The sequence below is a fragment of the Aptenodytes forsteri genome, unplaced genomic scaffold (assembly GCF_000699145.1).
Source record: "Aptenodytes forsteri isolate BGI_AS27 unplaced genomic scaffold, ASM69914v1 Scaffold167, whole genome shotgun sequence".
NCBI classification, from domain to species: domain Eukaryota; kingdom Metazoa; phylum Chordata; class Aves; order Sphenisciformes; family Spheniscidae; genus Aptenodytes; species Aptenodytes forsteri.
The window spans coordinates 1,778,476-1,795,660 of NW_008795926.1; the positions used below are offsets into that span (position 1 = coordinate 1,778,476).

The window sequence follows — 17,185 nt, forward strand, 5'->3', positions numbered from 1 at the left end:
ACAAAATTTTGGGGCTGTTCTGGCTCTTTGTCAGCCAAAATAGCCCTTTTTTGGCTTTTTTTTTTTTTTGAGAAAACATACGTATTTTCAAATTGAATGTCTCTGGTAGAATCTAAAGGATGAAGAAGGAAGGGGCAAGAGGAGAAGCGTGTGCCTGCTCCACCAACCTTCTCACCTGCTTAGTGTTCCTCTTCCTGGTGTTTTCTGTTTGTGTCTGCGAGTCACGCTGGATGGCAGAGGACATTCTCATTCAGGCACTGACACAGAGGAGAAGGATTTTTATGTGTTTGCAGGTATCTTGACACATCTGGCAGGATGTGACTTGCAGAGGATTAGCACCCAGCTCTTTTAGGAAAGCAAAAATTGAGGAAATCTCTCAAATACTGGGAAACCCCAAACAACTGTTTGTTTTTAAGCGTCCACATCGGCTCACAGGTAGACGATGGTCTGGGGTATCTCAACATCAAGCTCCAGTTTGCTTCCCCACAAAGTTACTCATTAATTTGTCCTGATTTCTCCATTCTTCACCTTAGTTCACGCTCTCTGGTGGTCGCTCAAAGACAGCAGCTGACAGGCTCTCCGGGTGCTGTCTCCTCCCCTCTGTAGCTGTTGGTATCTCTCCACATGTTTGCACACTGTGGTCATGCTGCTGCCTCACCGCCCCCTGAATCATTCTTGTCTCAATTGACTTATATTTAGCACTGTTGTTCTGTTCCCTGAATCCATCCTGTCAGCTGCATGACAAATTGCTGTTCCCTGAATGCTGTCCAATTTGTAAATACAAATTACCACAACTTAGGGACTGTGGCAAACATTTCTGTTTCGAAGCGTGCTTGTTGAAATGCCCGATGGACTTTTCTGGCGCGTACCTGCCCCACAGCCCTGTGGCAGGACGGATGAAAGGTGTGCTGGCGTTTTCTGATCTTTCTAGAACCATTTACAAATCATTTTATGCAATGATTTATGGGCTGGCTGGCTGAAAACCAGTCCTGAGGGGGTGCTTCTGGTGGCTGGAAGTTTTGACCTCTGGTGAGGCTGCAGGTACCCGCGCAGTTTATGGAGTACTCCAGGAAATCCCTCCTCTACCATGTGCAGTGGCTTCCTTTGGAGTGGTTTCTGGATGGGTACCAGGCTCCCCTGCAGCACAGCCGTGCTTTGAGAGCCCTTTTAGCAGCAGCTTCAGTAGAGGTGTGAGAATCGTAAGATACTGGCACCAAATCCTCCTGATTAAAAATTCTAAATACATATTTTTAAAAGAAGCTTTCAGCCTCTTATTTCATGGGAAGGGGTATGCCAGTGTCTGCCCTGAACACCCTTGTTTTGAAATGTTTTGTCCTTGTAAATTAACATGTATTCTAAGATGACCACAAAACTTAAGACAAATGTTTCAATTGTTTTTGGGAGAAGTTCTCTCTTTGCAAGGAAAGTGTTTGAATTGTACATGACTCTGGAAGGTAGCTTATCCCTCACACTATTCTTTGGCATAAACTGTTTACTGAAGTTGTGTAGGAAGGACTACTTACAGTGCCTTTGTTTTTAACATTAGGCTCAACTGCGTAGTTGGAGCAGGTTAAGGAAACTTCAGTTCCCAGAAAAACAAGATCAGCAGCTAACCTGTCCATTGTCTGGACATTGAATCTTTTTATTTATCGAATCTGGATTTTTTTACTAAGCATCAAGGAAGCATCAGGAAATACTTCTGAGATGCAGTAGTAATTTTCCTGCCTAGTCATGGTTTTGGCTAATCCTTTTTCTTGTCTTCTTTCAGGCTTCCAAGATACCACAGAACTGCTGCCCGCTGCTTGTGTTTGTGAATCCAAAAAGTGGTGGTCTAAAAGGCCGGGATCTGCTGTACAGTTTTAGAAAGCTGCTAAACCCACATCAGGTCTTTGAACTTACCAATGGTGGCCCGCTGCCTGGGTAAGTGATCGTATTTTTTAAATTTTTTTATTTATGTTGTTTTGTTATTTTTTGAAAGGATGGATCAGATTCAGTTGTTACGAAGATATAAATTACTTCTGTTCTGTGCCTGAAGACCAGAGCAGTTTTTCGCTCCTTCTGACTGTGAAAACAGATTTAAACTTTGAGGTTCTCTAAAGAAAAGAGAATAGAGTAGTTCCTGATGTGTCAAGTCTAATAGAGTCCAGTCCTGGGAAAGTCATATGCACTTTACAATAACACGGATTTAATAATTATTAAAAGTAAAAAGATTTTATAATCGAATGGGGATGGAAAGAGAAATGTCATATTGCCCGATGAGGGCTTGTTTTTGCTTTTATTTCCTCTGATGTTTCAGGGGAACTAACAGGAAAGTATAATAAAATTTTCTATCTTGACTCTTGAAACTTAGCCACAATTGTGGAATTAACAGGGCCTGCCTGATCACAGCTGCAACATTTCTAAATACAAGGAACAGAACATAATGTGCTTGTAGGGAGACAGGAACCAATTACTTGATTTAATCAACACCACTTGGTTACCAGCTTCATAAAACTGAAAGTGATGATTGTAGCTTACTCAGAGTAGCCTCATTCCTTCAGCGCTGCTTTAACAAACTGTCATGACAAGCTCTTCAGAACAAAAGCTTTCATGGGAGAAACGCAGCTTATGCAGGAGGCAAGAAGAACAAGCTGCACAAAGTTTTTTGTCAGAACTGTATAATTCTATTGTCTTTCTAATGCAGTTCAAGTTGCCACGCTGCAACTTCAGTAATTTGTTCATTTTGTTTTGCCCATGGAATCCTTCTGTAGCTTTGTGGCAAAATGCTTCCACTTGTTCATTGCTTCTTGTGCAATGGGAAATAAAAATTCCTTTGCAGGATATCTCAGTATGTAGGATGAAAAGCCACAGAAGGTAAGAGCGACCAGGAAAATAGTACTATGAAGAAGAAAATGTACTATGAGTCCTATGACTAAGTAAAAAAACCCAAAAACCACCACTAATCAACATCTCCACTAGGATTTAGAAAGTTACAGATGTTCATACTGAAATTATGAATAGTTAGATCTCTGTGTCTTTAGTGAAAAAAGACGTGATTAACAATTTAACTCTAGCTGTGGAGAATCTTAGAAGAATGTGGTTTTCACTCTTTTTAAACAGCTTTGTCTAAAAGTTCCTATTTTTCCATTCACTTTGTTAAAGTTGACCCTGAAACTGGTGGTAAAGGAGGGGGGAATCCAATAATAATGTGTTCTCTTAAATAGCATATTAAGAGGGTTTGCTTTTCCTGTACTACATTGTAACATTTCTTTTCCCCTTTGCTTTGTTTCTCAACGGAGGTTTCACACATTCTCTAAAGTCCCCTCCTTCCGAGTTCTGGTGTGCGGAGGGGATGGCACCGTCGGTTGGGTCCTTGGTGCACTGGAGGAGATCAGGCACAAGCTGGTGTGCTCAGAGCCCTCAGTTGCCATCTTACCTTTAGGAACAGGTGAGAATCACAGTAAGCACTGTTCTTCTGATGGCAGATGTCCTCCAGAAGGTTTATCTTTATTTTTCCATCTGACAAACAACTCACTTTTGCAGTAGAGATGCCATGACTCTCAGTTCTGGCCAGTGTTAGAGAGCAAATGCAATACCAGGTTTTCAAGGAAATGTCAGTCATGCTTTCTGAAGGAAAAATGAGCAGCAGGGGTGTTGGCATGTGTGTGTCTGAGTGGGCAGGAGTTGGAGAAGGCAAAATATTCTCCCCTGGACAACCACAGGTGCTTCAGCCCTTGCCGTAAACCAGTGAACTCAGCTGCTCCCTGATTTCTCAACTCCATAACAGGTTTTTCTACCACTTTTTGTGAAAACATTTCAGGTAAGACAGTGTGTCTGTATGTGATACTAAGCACACGTGCAACCACAACAACAAAATATTTTTTTCTGCTTGTTAACTTTTCAGTCCAATCTAGCTGCTTCTGTGACTTGTTTGGAGCACCTTGATGCAATTTGATTTGTAGAACAGGGCTGATGCACTTTTAGCTAACTTATGAAATGCTGTCATATTTTGGGGTTCTTCATTGTTGCCCAGGTAATGACTTAGGAAGGGTCTTGCGCTGGGGAGCTGGCTACAGTGGGGAGGACCCCTACTCGATTTTGGTTTCCGTGGATGAGGCAGATGATGTTCTTATGGATCGCTGGACGATCCTTTTGGATGCAGAAGAGCCAGCTGAAGGCGCAGAGAATGGTGTTGCAGAACCTGAGCCTCCAAAGGTGAGCTGAGCACTGTTTGGGTTTGATTCTTAGGAACTGTTGCTCTAGCGAAAATCACAAAGAATATAAATATTAACGTAGTTTCATCTTTTATTCCTTACTATCTTTGAGCTTGGGCCTTACTGAACTATTCCTTAGTGAACACAGCATATGTCTGGATCTAGTGCTTCAGTTTTGGTAGGACTGGTTGGCTGCAGAACAAACTTCGTAGCTGTTTGGCAAAAAGTATCTGATAGAGGATTAATGAAAAGATTCAAGTGACAATGGCATACCTATTTGCTTCAGCTGGAAAGAAATTTATTTCTCAAATAAGAAAAGCTTTTTGAAGGAATGCCAAACGTTTTCTAGAACACTAGTGAAACTGACCAAAAACCAACCCCCCTCCAAAAAAAGTACTCTCATCTTTCCTTTAACAGTTTAAAAAATGACTGTGAGTTGCTAGCATATACAGGAAGCAAATCCTTCTGTCATCTTACTGCCGCTGCAGGTCTGTATATGTGGCATCTGTTTTATTATTTTTTTGGAATGAAAGTCCCTGTCCCTTGGTTCGTATTACTTGTTTCTGTTTAGGAAAATAAAAAGGTTGGTTGTAGATGGTGACTTCAGAGCTTTGTGTGAATCCTGGTTGTTTATCTTCAGACAAAACAAAGAAATTGGACAAGGAGGTGGCAAAAAGAAAGTAGGAAATTGTAATAATGGTAGCAATTGTCTAAGATTTTAGTCCAGTTGCTGGAAAGTCCTAGGCATTATGTGTCAATTGGAGGATTCAGGTTGCTCAGGTTCCAGCTATTTTCCACTTGATGGAGACAGGGGTTGATTTGCCCTGATTGCCTACTCTGCTTTTTAAAGGTGAAGTATGGGAGAGTCAAGGACTAGGATAGAAAAGCTATGGAATGAACTGGCATGCAAAGGAAGAATTAATTGCAGAAATGGTTGAAATCTGTAGAAACTTGAGACTGGCATGTAGGGAGCTATTTAAAATGCAGCTGAGTAGGTGAAGTCAAATTCTTCACTCATCTGGCGTAAGCTGGTCACCTTCCAAAGTAAGGAGTGTCTTCCCAACGGTGTTTGGCTGATGCCAAAAATAGTAGTTCAGCAACTTGTGTAGTTATTGCATAGAATTGCTTTGAGAAGTTGGGTTGGTTTTATTTCTGCCTTATTATGCTTGTTACTTGCAATTAAGATTAAATTTTGAAGTTTCTGATACTTTGGAAATAATGACTATACATGTCAACAGTTGTCCATACAGCTTTATTTTTAGTGCAGTGTTTCTGGAAAATGTTTTCCAGAATCTGTCAAGATGCAAGTGACTTGGAAGGATCATCTGCAAAGTTTGCTTTTGTTGAAAAACTTTGGAACCTCTTCATTTATAAACATAAGGAGAAAATAATACGGTTTTTTTTGTCAGATTGTACAGATGAACAATTACTGTGGTCTTGGCATTGATGCAGAGTTGAGCTTGGATTTTCATCATGCTAGAGAAGAAGAACCAGGGAAATTTAATAGCAGGTAATCCTGGGGAAATGGGGGTGAAGGGCAAACCGTGGTATTGCATAACTTCCAACTTACACTGTGGTTGATAATCCTGAAATGCTACAGGTATCCACAAACAATATTGCTTGAGGTACAGCTGGCACAGGGAGGAATTAAGTTAGCCAGGAACTCATAGACTCAGAATTCAAGGGTTTTGTATGGTTTGGTTTTTTGTTTTTTTTTTCTTTTTTATCCCTTTACCAAGAGAGAGCACCAAAGCAGCTTTTGGAAGCCCTGTCATTAATATTCAGTATACTTATTTGCCAGTAACTGCAATGTTGAGTTCAGTGAAATTTTGAGGTAGTGGAAATATCTCTTATTCGAAGTCTTTAGCAGGAGGGAGGGCAGTGCTGCTATGTGAGCAATAAACACACTGTTCAGAACTTCCTTGTACCTTTCCCACCCTTGCTTAGTGCTGTGGTAGCACCTGTGTGCTGGTAATAAGGATAAAAAAAGATATCTCTGTCTCAGGTGAGACTGGGTGATTAAAAAGGTGTAGAGAGAGACCTTCCTCCTTTCTGGCATGCAGGTCAATCAAGATAGTACTCTTTCTTCTTCCCATAATCACTGAAATTGATGAGAAAAGGAAATCACATTGGTGTAATTAGTCAGTAATTCCTTGTAGAAACTGTTTTTGTCTGCTTTCTCCTATGTTTGTGAGTAAAAGTCCTCTAAATTGTCTTTCGGTTACCAGAGAGAGTTACAGCTAGTTACAACTATGCAGTATTCAAATCCTAACTATTAAAAATATTCTCTGACCGGTTATGAGTATAATGATGTGTAATCCCACCTATCTTGCAGTGTTCTGTCTATCATTACAGGCGTTGCTCATGCTCATTGCTCATTGCTCTTAAGAATGGAATAATACAGGATATTGTTTGTGGTACATAAGTTACTATTAGGCACTGGTTTGCATTTTCAATCCACTGGGTTAAAAACATCATAGGTAGTAAAATCGGGCAATAAGTTTGTGTATAGCGGTGCCTGTTCTCGTGTATAAAACTGTTCTAGATTTACTTGTGCAATTAATATAATGTAAGAGTTATATTCATTCTTCCTTTAAAATATACTACTCTGACTTTGCAAAGCTGCAGCACTTTAAAAGATGTGTCCTTTTCTTATTGCCACTGTATTTAAGGGTTATACTTTGACTTTTATTGCCCTGTGTGTCTTTCATCCCTTGAATCTTTATCTCAGGCAGTTCACAGTGTGCAGCACCTGCAGTGGGCAATGACTTGGTACCATTCTTGCAGACCTTTTACATGCGTATTTGGACACCATGCAAGCAAGGTGTCTTGAGGGGTGTGTGGGAAAGAAAAGATGATTTTTTTTTTTTTTTTTTTTTTTGTAAATCTGAACGGCTATATATTTCTGTGATGCACGATCTGGAAAAGAAACATGAAATAATGAATTGATACTGAGGTACGGTTTTGCAGGAGACAAACAGCTTGTGCAGACTAACAGTGCTGACACATGGTTGTTGCCTTTCACTACTTGTGATGATGATTGTTAAAATTGCTGGCTTTACCCTTTCCCAGGATATGCAAGTGCATGCTTTTGCCAGCAAGATTTAGCATTTTTTTAAAATTATTTTCAGTAAATTAACTAAGAAGGGTGGCTACTTAATGTCAGATGCAACAGCTGCTGGCACATGAACTGGCTTCTCTTGAGTGCAGAACAGGAGGTTTCAGATTGTGGCAACAGAAATTGCAGGTAGTCCTTGGAAGAAAAATGGGCTTGAGTGCTCTTCTGAATCAAGACCTTAAGCTGGTAAATGTCCTGAAAGCTGTGTGCTCTCTGGCCTCACACTGTAGAGTCTCTTCACATGCTCAGGACTCCTTACCTTTGGCTAGCAGCTCACAGTACAGTGATGACTTCCCTGCAGGGAATTTAGTGCTGAACTTGCGTTGCAGGGCAGTAGAAATAGTGTATGTTGTGGCAATGATGGTTTATATGTTGTTGAGTCCCAAGTTATGTGAGGTTTTTTCACAATATAAAACTTAAGGATCAGGGCATCTGTCTTCATTCCCCCATTCCCGTGGGATCCTGGAGCAGTCTTTAGGGTTGCCTATTACAGAAGAGAGCACATCTTGTTTGTGCCATCCAAAATTGGCAGGAGACTGCTGTGGCAGGCAGTCTCCTGGATGTAAGGTTAGGCAGAGAGAATATTCTGCGTGATTTAATGCGGGTTTAGAATTGTTTTACAAAGATACAGAACTGTTCTCTCTCAGTAGGGGGAAGGTTTGAAATTATTGGTTGTTTGATTTGTCAGTTGTGGGTTTTAAAATTCTACAATGGCTACTGTCTTAACTCATTTTTTTTCCATCGTGGGTCCTCTGTATGTGAACCTGGTAAAGTTCTTTCCCAGTCAGTAAGATCAGCCTAATGAAAGCACTCAAGCAGATGCTAATTCTTGGTCAGCGCTCTTAGCTTTTGCAGTGGTGGTTTCCCACCCAGTGGTGGGCTTCTTGAATTGCAGGACTAGATAAAAGGCGGTCATTTTGTTTTGCTTGATAACTTTCCGTGCTGTGTGCTGCAGTTCTGAGAGGTTTGCTTCTGAGAGATGTTACCTGGCTGTTTATTAGTGTTCATGGGAAACTGCAGTTCATTTAGAAAGGCCTGGCACACAGATTTGTTATCCATCACCTTTAAAAAAGAGTTCCCCAAACCTACCCGTCTGGGTGTCCAACAGTTGGCAAGAGCTCTGAAAAGTCTGGCTTTCTGCATCAGCTCACTTCGTTTCTTTGTGACTCTTGAGGACTGGCTTCTTTATTTTGTTTTCATGAAAGCTTGGAAAGCAGTTACTGATGGTCTTGCTTCCTCTGGCTACCAGAGGTGCTTGCTGCTTGGGCAACAACCACAGAGATGATTAAACTAACAGTGTAAGTTGATGCTATGGTGTCTCCCTGAGGCTATGGAGACTTGTCCATGGGACTTTTAAGAGTAAAGGGTGTTTCTCAATTTGCTCTATCAAGGATAAATAAAGGATTGCAATACTTAAAAACCACTTGTTTACTTTCATAATCCATGAAACTGGTCCTATATAGGATCACCTTTTAACTTTATCTATTCTGAGACATTCAATTAGCTAAACTGAAGAATCTGTCCAACCTTCTGAATGTCCCTCAGGAAGGGTGTATGTAGCTTTATGGCTGTAGCCAGTGGGGCATCAGGTAGTATGTGAATGTTGGCTATACTTGTAGTGCATCTTTTGTAGAAAAACAAACTAAAGGGTGATTCCTGAGCTGGGTGGGTCAAATCCCCAAACTCATCTGAGCAGTGGGATATTACTTCCATATCTGTACTCTAGAGAGCCTTCGAAATAGTTGTGGGCTGACATAATGATGCAGGTGTTGCAGCCAAGCTGATGCAAGGACTCACTGGCACCATGGGGATGGATGAGCTGCATGTAATACCCTGCCCTCCTCTCTCATCCCCATCAGTGTCATTTACAGCAGTGACTGCAACGTGGAAATCAAGGTTTGTATTAGGTGAGACCCTTCAGCACAAATAAGGTGTTGGAGACTGCTCCAAGGACAACTTCCTCCTTCCTGCCTTGCTGATCAACTGTGGTGAAACTACTGTCTGCAAAATGTGTCTAACCAAGGGTTTGCTGTAGGAGATGCTTACTCTTTCTACCCAAGTGGGCAAGCTAGTATGTTATTGGCTACTGCTAGCAGTAAACTGACAACTTCCACTGGCACTTTCTCCCCAAATCATGTCCCACATGTAGATGTGCAGTGAAGGGTGGTGATTCTCTCTAGCGGTGGATGTGCAAAGATCACCCTTCCAAGCTTGGCTGGCCACTTTAATCAGAAAATCTTCCAGTCACCTTCAAAACCATTGGGTAGGAGTTGGCATGGTAACGTTACAGAAATCAGTTTGTTCATTCTTATTTGGTCTCCATGTCCTAATAAGATACATAAATGGAATGGAATATGTATGCAAGAATGGAGTGATAGGATGTAATCTCTGACAGATTTACCCTTTGTTGTACGTCACGGGGTGCTGTATCCAGTGTCTCTGGATCCTATGGACCTCAGTGCTCCATAAGTGTTTCTTAGAAGTCATGTAATTCAGGACTGTGTCTGCAGTTCTGTGGCGTATTCTTTCAGGTTCTGCAGGCTTCCTTCTTCATGCAACAAAAATTAATATTTCTTGGGGATATTTAAAGTATTGTTTCCTACCAATATTCTGTTATTTTTCAGTTGTATCCAAATTAGACAAAAACCTCTCTTAGCATAGATGCATCTTATTCTCTTGTCTGGAGTAGAAGCATATGTTAAGCATATGTTAAATGGTGTTACATCAGGTACCTTTAATTCAGTGCTGTTTAAAACTGTTAGCATGTAGGACTAATAATTCCCAATGTAATAATTTAAAAAACTGAACAGTCTCTGTCTGAAGAGTTGACGATAACCCACATGCTAAACTGTCTTCCCCACTTGAATGTCTACAGCATTTAGACATAATGCTAGAGAGATTTTGCAGAGTTGGATTCCAGTGACAACTATGTGCTAGTAGGGTCAAATAATGGAAATTTATGCTTTTTATTTTAAGGTTGCCCTGAAGGACGTGTATCCAAAAGTTTCCATTATAGAAGAAAATACTGTGTGTGTTTAACTACCATTTGTTTTATGTTATTCTTAAAATATTTTGACATTTCTAGGGATGCCATAAAATCTTCCTCATCTTTTTTTACTCTAAAATTAGAGATGTTGGAGCTCTGTCACAGGTTAACATTACTAAGCATGTTCTAAGTTTCTACAGTTGAGTATATTTCAAATGAATTAGTGATATGTAAAGCAAAGACTCGCAAAGGTTTTTGTGCCTTAATTATTCTAGCATTGCATGAGAAAACATTTTAAAATGTTTCATGAAGACCTCTAGGTCTTAGTTAAAAATACAATTTTCCAGCCCAGAAGTTTACATTTCAAAGAAGCATTGCATTCAGGCAACGCTTTAAGAAGGGATGATTTTTCTGTAATAAAATTTCACAAATCTCCACATGCCTCGACAGCACAAATCATCCCTGAAGTAAAAGGTATGTAAAGTAGCAGTTTGTGGCTTATGCTTTGTTTCTGCAGTAAAGCTAGAAGAATTTGGAGAGGGTTTTAATTGAAAAACTCTGTAAAATTACCTGCTAGAGGACAGTACTGGTGTATGTACGAGAAAAAGTGCTATGCTGGGCCTTACCTTTTAGTTACAGGATGCTTGTCTGCTCCTAGGTTTCACAACAAAGGAGTTTACGTGAAAGTTGGGCTGCAGAAGATAAGTCATACCAGGAATCTTCATAAAGACATAAAGCTTCAGGTGGACCAGCACGAGGTGGAGTTACCAAGTATAGAAGGACTCATTTTTATTAATATACCCAGGTAAAAGGGAGAGGAAGGATCCTGTGTGGGTGCACATCTGGCTGTGTGTGTGGAAATGCTGTTTGGTATTTGAGCATGAAATGTCAAATGGTTAGATAAAATGTCAAATGGTCTAGATTAATAGATGGTTGTTACTGGGTATTTTTGATTATTGCCTGACTTGCTGGCTTTGCAACTGTGCCTAAGGAGCTAACTCTTAATACCATTTTGACATTGGTTTTTTGATCCTTTGAAACTCACAATCTCACTCCACATAAAGGTGGTACTATCTTGTTTTCCTAGTGCAAACCCCTGTACATTTGCTATTTCTTCTGTGTCCTAATAGTAATTTGGAATGATTTCCTCACCAAAGGTCTTCAGACTTTTGGAGCAGTTTTCTAGTAAAATATGACGGTTTAGGCGTGGTTGTAGGCCTGTGGCTTCTGTCCACTACCATTTTCCCCCTCCCCCAAACTGTTTGAACAGTCCAGCGGATTTCACCATGACTTATAGAAGGATCAAAGATAATCAACTTGCACACACTTTCTGGCATGCTAGAGACTAGGTGACTAAGCAGTTCCTGCAGTGAAGGCCAGCCAGGATTCAACTGTCAAACACTGTCCAGGTCACATACCTGGCCAGTATATGTGGAGTTGGTGATGCTGCCCGGGTAGCTGTGGAAAACCCACAGTTCAGGTACCTTTCGTGGGGTTGTGGGGGCTGCCCTGACACCTGCATGGAGCTAGAGTTACTGCTGTGGAAGAAAGGAAGGCAAATCTGCAGGAAATGTGGCTTCCTTAGATGTGCTGTTGGTAGAGACAGGTTTTTTGTTTGCACAAAACCAGCAGGTAACTAATGCTGCCATACTATTTTTTTCAAGTACACTCTTATCTCAAACTACCTGTATTTCTTTCCATTTTAGTCTGAAAATGTTTCAACTTTTTATTCAAATATATATATATTTACACGTACACACATGTATGCACACATGCACATACACACAAGTATATGTTGCACATGAGAACTGTGGAGAAGAAAAGATCATGATCAGTACTGAGCAGTCAATGCACTAAAACAATAAGCAGGTGATTTGAGTAAGGAGGGTCAATACTGCACAAAAAGCAACACGGTGTTAAATTGTCAGAAGCATTTCAGAGCATTGAAGTGTAGGAATACCTGCTTAACTACAAGTGAGTTCGGCCAAGTACAAGAATAAAAACTTGGTACTTGTTTTAGCTTCAGTTTCTCTTCAGTAGCTTCTGTGAATATTGTCAAGACCAGTAAGATCTATGTTAAGTTCTCAAGTCTTGGAAGTTAAGGGTTAGTGTAGCTGTAACCTGTATTTCCCAGCAAACTAAAACTCTTTGGAGTTACTTTCTTCTTATCTACTCTTTTTCTTTCAAATGGAAACTACTTATTTAACTCCTTCTTTCACCCCTAAAAGATCTGTTCAGAAGTCTTCCAAATTTTAGGAAAGCACTTCCTGCTTTTACAGTGCAGGAAGGCTGTGTTGTCTCCTCCAGCTGGTGGGGAGCAGAGTAGCTTTTGAAGTCTGGTGAACCAGCCACCCCCAGCAGGGTACCGGGCAGGGTGCTCTGTGGCAGATGGTAGGTCCGCAGGTGGTCACTGTGGCGTGCTCTCTACACAGCTGGGGATCTGGAGCCGATCTCTGGGGGTCTGAGAGTGATAACCGCTTTGAGAAACCACGCATCGATGACGGCCTGCTGGAAGTTGTTGGTGTGACTGGCGTCGTTCACATGGTAAGTTGGCATCCCAGTAATATCAGAGGAAACATGCATTTTCTCAGACTGGTTTATTTTTGTAACAAACAGTGCATTGCAAGTGCGTAATCCTAAAAAGTATGCATCTATGTTAAGGTTATACCATCGTTTATTCAGGTACTTGTTGCATCATGCAGAAATGGTTATAGACCATAAACAGAATTCATGGGCAGCGTCGGCTGTCTGTGAACAAAGCGTTCAGATGTCAGGAGTTTAGCTGCAGCTGGTATGCCTGTTCATGGACTGCAGTGTCCTCTCATTGCCTGTTTATTGGCCTGCCCTGAACATCCTTATTTAGGTGCCAGACTATAACAGATGGATTGGAAACTGAAGAAGCCTGTGGTTGGATAAGTAGTAGTAATAGAAGTGTGAAGAACTTGTTAAAAGTGCATGGGGAGATGCTTCATGACTTAAGTAGGCTTTGAACCAAGGCCAGAAACATATATGTATACATATATATGAAATGCAAATAAATATATATACGCATAGGTATTATGGAATGCAGTAGCTTTCTCATAAGAGGTATCATGGTGTCAAAACCAAACAGTTCCTGGGATGAAAACAAGATTTTATTTTAATATTACGAAAACACCCACTCTTCACTTAGTGTATTTGCGAAAAATCTTCTTGTATCTCACGACAATCAGGGCAGAGATTCCTTCTAGACAGGTGGCTTTATAATTATCCGCCTCAGGCTTTCCAACACCTGTCTCTGAGAATCTGATGCTAGCTGCTCTTGATCCGAATGCTATGTGAAGCAGATGGTATGCCAGTTCTGCAAAGAATATTATGACTCAATTTGTGCAACTTTAATTCTTCCATGTATTATGTATTTTTACAATGGCCTGCTATTAGCAACGCAGTCCTGTGGGATGGCGGGTTATTTTTGTCTTTTCTTCGTATTTTTTTCACTATCTTAAGAAATCTGCTGCTGAAAAAGTATATGTGGTCAGGTAACTAGAGACAACTAATCCATACAACCACCAAAAATGGAAAGGTGGGTGCTTAAAACTGTTTGTGCAGCTTGATCTTTGGTGTTAGCCAACTTTACCATTTTGTAATTTAGATCTCTTAAGGAAGACGAATATAAAATATTCCATTAGAAGAAGTGGTTTGGTACAGATCCTTAAAATTTTTGTGACATTAGAAACGACAAGGAGTATATCCGTTGCTTTGGAATATAAATGTTAACAAACCCGTGCTCTGGTTTTGTGATCTTCTGTTAAGGTTTTTACCCTCATGTTTGGTGTCTGTACGCATTCCCCAAGAGAATGTGTAGCAGCAGAGTTCACTTTGCTTCACTTTTTACAGTTAACACTCAGCTGTTAGTTGTAGTTGAGTATATGTATGGATATGGATTTGAGTTTGGCAAAACTCTCTCTCCCTGTTTGATAAAGTGCTTTTAGACGTTTGAGTTTCTGTGTGTATAGTTAGGGGGTTTGAAAATGCGTTTACTACGTTATGGAGAGGGGAAGTAAAAGCAAACAAGACCTTTGTGAGTGCATGCTCCTTGGCCAACTTGAGTGTACGAATGACTTCACTGTGTAAGTTATTTTGCCTCCAGCAGCCTGCAGGGGTATCTGAGTTCCTCTTTGTGCACTAACTTAAATAATTAATGCTGTGTCAGTAAAGGCATCCTATGCAGATTTTGCCTAAGCAGTCCTTTCACTTGAAACTTAAAATGTCAGGTGAGAATAAAATTCTATCCATCCCGTTTAAGTGCAGCTATTATTTGTGCTTTTTGTTCACTGGGGTGATTGATAAGCTGGCTTTTACTTCCTAACAGGGTCAAGTCCAAGGTGGTTTTCGATCAGGAATCCGCATAGCCCAAGGCTCGTATTTTCGTGTAACACTCCTAAAGCCAATTCCAGTTCAAGTTGATGGAGAGCCCTGGATTCAGGCGCCTGGCCAGATTATTATTTCTGCTGCAGGACCAAAGGTACTAGCTGTAGGTTTGTCTTAGCAAGTTGACTTTGTTTCTCCAGTGGATATTCTCGTATTTTCTTGCTTGTCTGTTGTGTTCTGATGCTTTAACTTTAAAGGAGCTAGTCGGCACGATGTGGTAACTGTTGGATAAATGCATAGCAGTTTCTACAGAGGATGGTTTGAGGGCCTTCTCCACTAGCTCAGATGAGGCCTGTGTTTAAAAAAAATAGTCCCTGAGCTTCAGCCTGATAACTTAATTTTTCCCCCTGTATTGAGATCTCCAGGCAGTGTTGCTTGCCCTGAAGCAGATCATAGTTATGAGGGTCATGGTAGTACTGCAGCGTGCGAGGTAGGAAGCAGTCTGCTGGCAGTGCTGGAGAAGGGAAGGTCTGTCAGAGAGCATCAAAGGAGAAGACTGAATAATGGAGGAGGAGGGTCTGAGAAAAAGACATTGGAATAATCAGTGTCTGGTTTTCCTTGATATCTCAAGTTATATGTAGAAGGAAAAGAGCATCAGCTACCTAAGAATTTAACTTCTCTATTGACATTGAAATTGTGAAATAAACATTTTGCAGTAGTTGACTCTGCACACCAGTCTACACGTTTGCCTGCTACCTTAAGGATGCCTTTTTAACTCACAGAAATTTGTTGCTACAGGCAATCTTGGAGAATATGTAGCCCTACCAGGAGGGCTAACAGGACAGTGGCCCTTGCAGAGGAAAAATGGGTGAAAAAGAGGGTCATACCTCAAATGTTTTGGAGTATGTTAAACTTTGTTCTTTTCCTGAGAGAAAGGGGGGAAAAGAGAAAGAGAGAGAACAAACCTAACTTGTCCTTCCAGTGAGAAATATTTCTGTCTTTCTATCAGGTTAGTGACTAATAGTGTTATCTTTATATATGTGTATGTGTGTACATGAATATATATGCACACACATACATATCCTTATAGATCTATATACATATATGTGTATATATGTTTATGTAAAAAAACCAGTTAATCCTATAGCTTTATAAGGATAGGTGCTTCAGATAATTGTCTATTTAAATGTTTTTCTGTTGCAGTTCCAACATTTTACTTGCTTATTAGTTAGCTGCCTTAGATCTGCTTATAGGTGACTATAGATATTTTAATACTCACTTTCTTTTAAAACTTTCCATTTTAGGTCCATATGTTGAAAAAGTCCAAGCAGAAACAGAAAAAAACTGGAAGCCTGAGAGAGATGAGAGTGGATAGCATGTCAGTCTCTGAAGGAGGACGCTAAGTGGAGACCTGTGCTCAGAAGTGATGCAGCACAGCTACTGTAGATAACCAAGATGGTTCAGTAAAACCAAGTGCAGACAACTAGTGAAGAGGGTTGCTTATGAGCGTGCCTTTCATTACATTTTGATAGTACTGGGTTCTACTTTATCTTTCAAAGATAGTGCCTCATTGTTACGAGTAACTATTATGTGCCACTTGTCTCATCTGAAATGTTTACTTTTGGTTGCTTTTCCATAAGCCATTTGCCAGTTTTTCGTGTATATAGAAACTGAGGCCAAACAGAGATTCCAAGATGCTGAGATTTCTGCATCTACCTTCACAAAGACTCTTCCCCTCCTCCCAGCTTTTTCTTAAAGAAAATCATTCCATATATAAACTTTGGTGCACTGTTCCATAAATGAAAATGTGTTCCTTTAAATCAATGCTCGCAGTAGCCTCCCAACCAAAAAAAGGCAAAGACATGAGCTGCTGAGAACTCCTTGCATCAGTCCAGATAGCACAGCTGAAACAGTACTACCGTAAAGAGAAAAATACAAAACAAAGGAGAGATGATTTCTATAAAAGGAGCCCCGTGCACTGGGAAGAGAGAAAATACTAGAACAGTTGAGTCAAAATATTTCAGAGAGTTTACTTCACCAGTATTTGGACAGTATGAATGAAGGGGAAACTGCTTGTAGAGCAAATTTTCAACTGCAGCTTAGTTTCTCCTATATTATTCAGCCAAAGCCTGTTTTAAAAGGCATTTGAATTTCAGCAGCTACCACTCTAATGTAAAAAACGAACAAGAATACCTGAGGCAGTATTACATTATACTGATTTTTTTCTATCCTTGAAACCATTGTCTTTGACACCAGACTTTTCTTCTTGTCTTTACTTGTGCTGTTTCATTTTCATTAATTTGTCACAGTTGGACTGTTATTTAACAGCAAGCTCAAAGATTAAAAGAATCATCACTAATTAGGGTAAAAGAAATACCATTTAGTGTTCAACTTAATTAGCACAGTTATATGTTAGAGCTGAACTGAAGTACAGCATAGCTTCGCTGAGGAGCCTTAGGAGGTGTTGAAGTAGTGTGCATGTAACATTCTGTAGGCTTCAGATAACTGGGAGTGCGATAGCCATCATGAAAACTCACT

General features: G+C 40.4%; 1 protein-coding gene across 1 annotated transcript in view; it reads left to right on the top strand.

Moving 5' to 3' along the window:
* DGKQ (diacylglycerol kinase theta) overlaps nt 1–16,814 on the top strand; it is a 72,188-nt gene extending 55,374 nt beyond the window's left edge. Inside the window, exons 16-23 of the mRNA XM_009285057.2 lie at nt 1,769–1,920; nt 3,279–3,427; nt 4,013–4,194; nt 5,603–5,703; nt 10,956–11,102; nt 12,730–12,841; nt 14,649–14,801; nt 15,952–16,814. Coding sequence (XP_009283332.1) covers nt 1,769–1,920; nt 3,279–3,427; nt 4,013–4,194; nt 5,603–5,703; nt 10,956–11,102; nt 12,730–12,841; nt 14,649–14,801; nt 15,952–16,050 — 1,095 coding nt within the window. The 3' untranslated portion in view covers nt 16,051–16,814. The remainder of the gene's footprint in view (nt 1–1,768; nt 1,921–3,278; nt 3,428–4,012; nt 4,195–5,602; nt 5,704–10,955; nt 11,103–12,729; nt 12,842–14,648; nt 14,802–15,951) is intronic.
* Nucleotides 16,815–17,185: the final 371 nt, after the last annotated feature.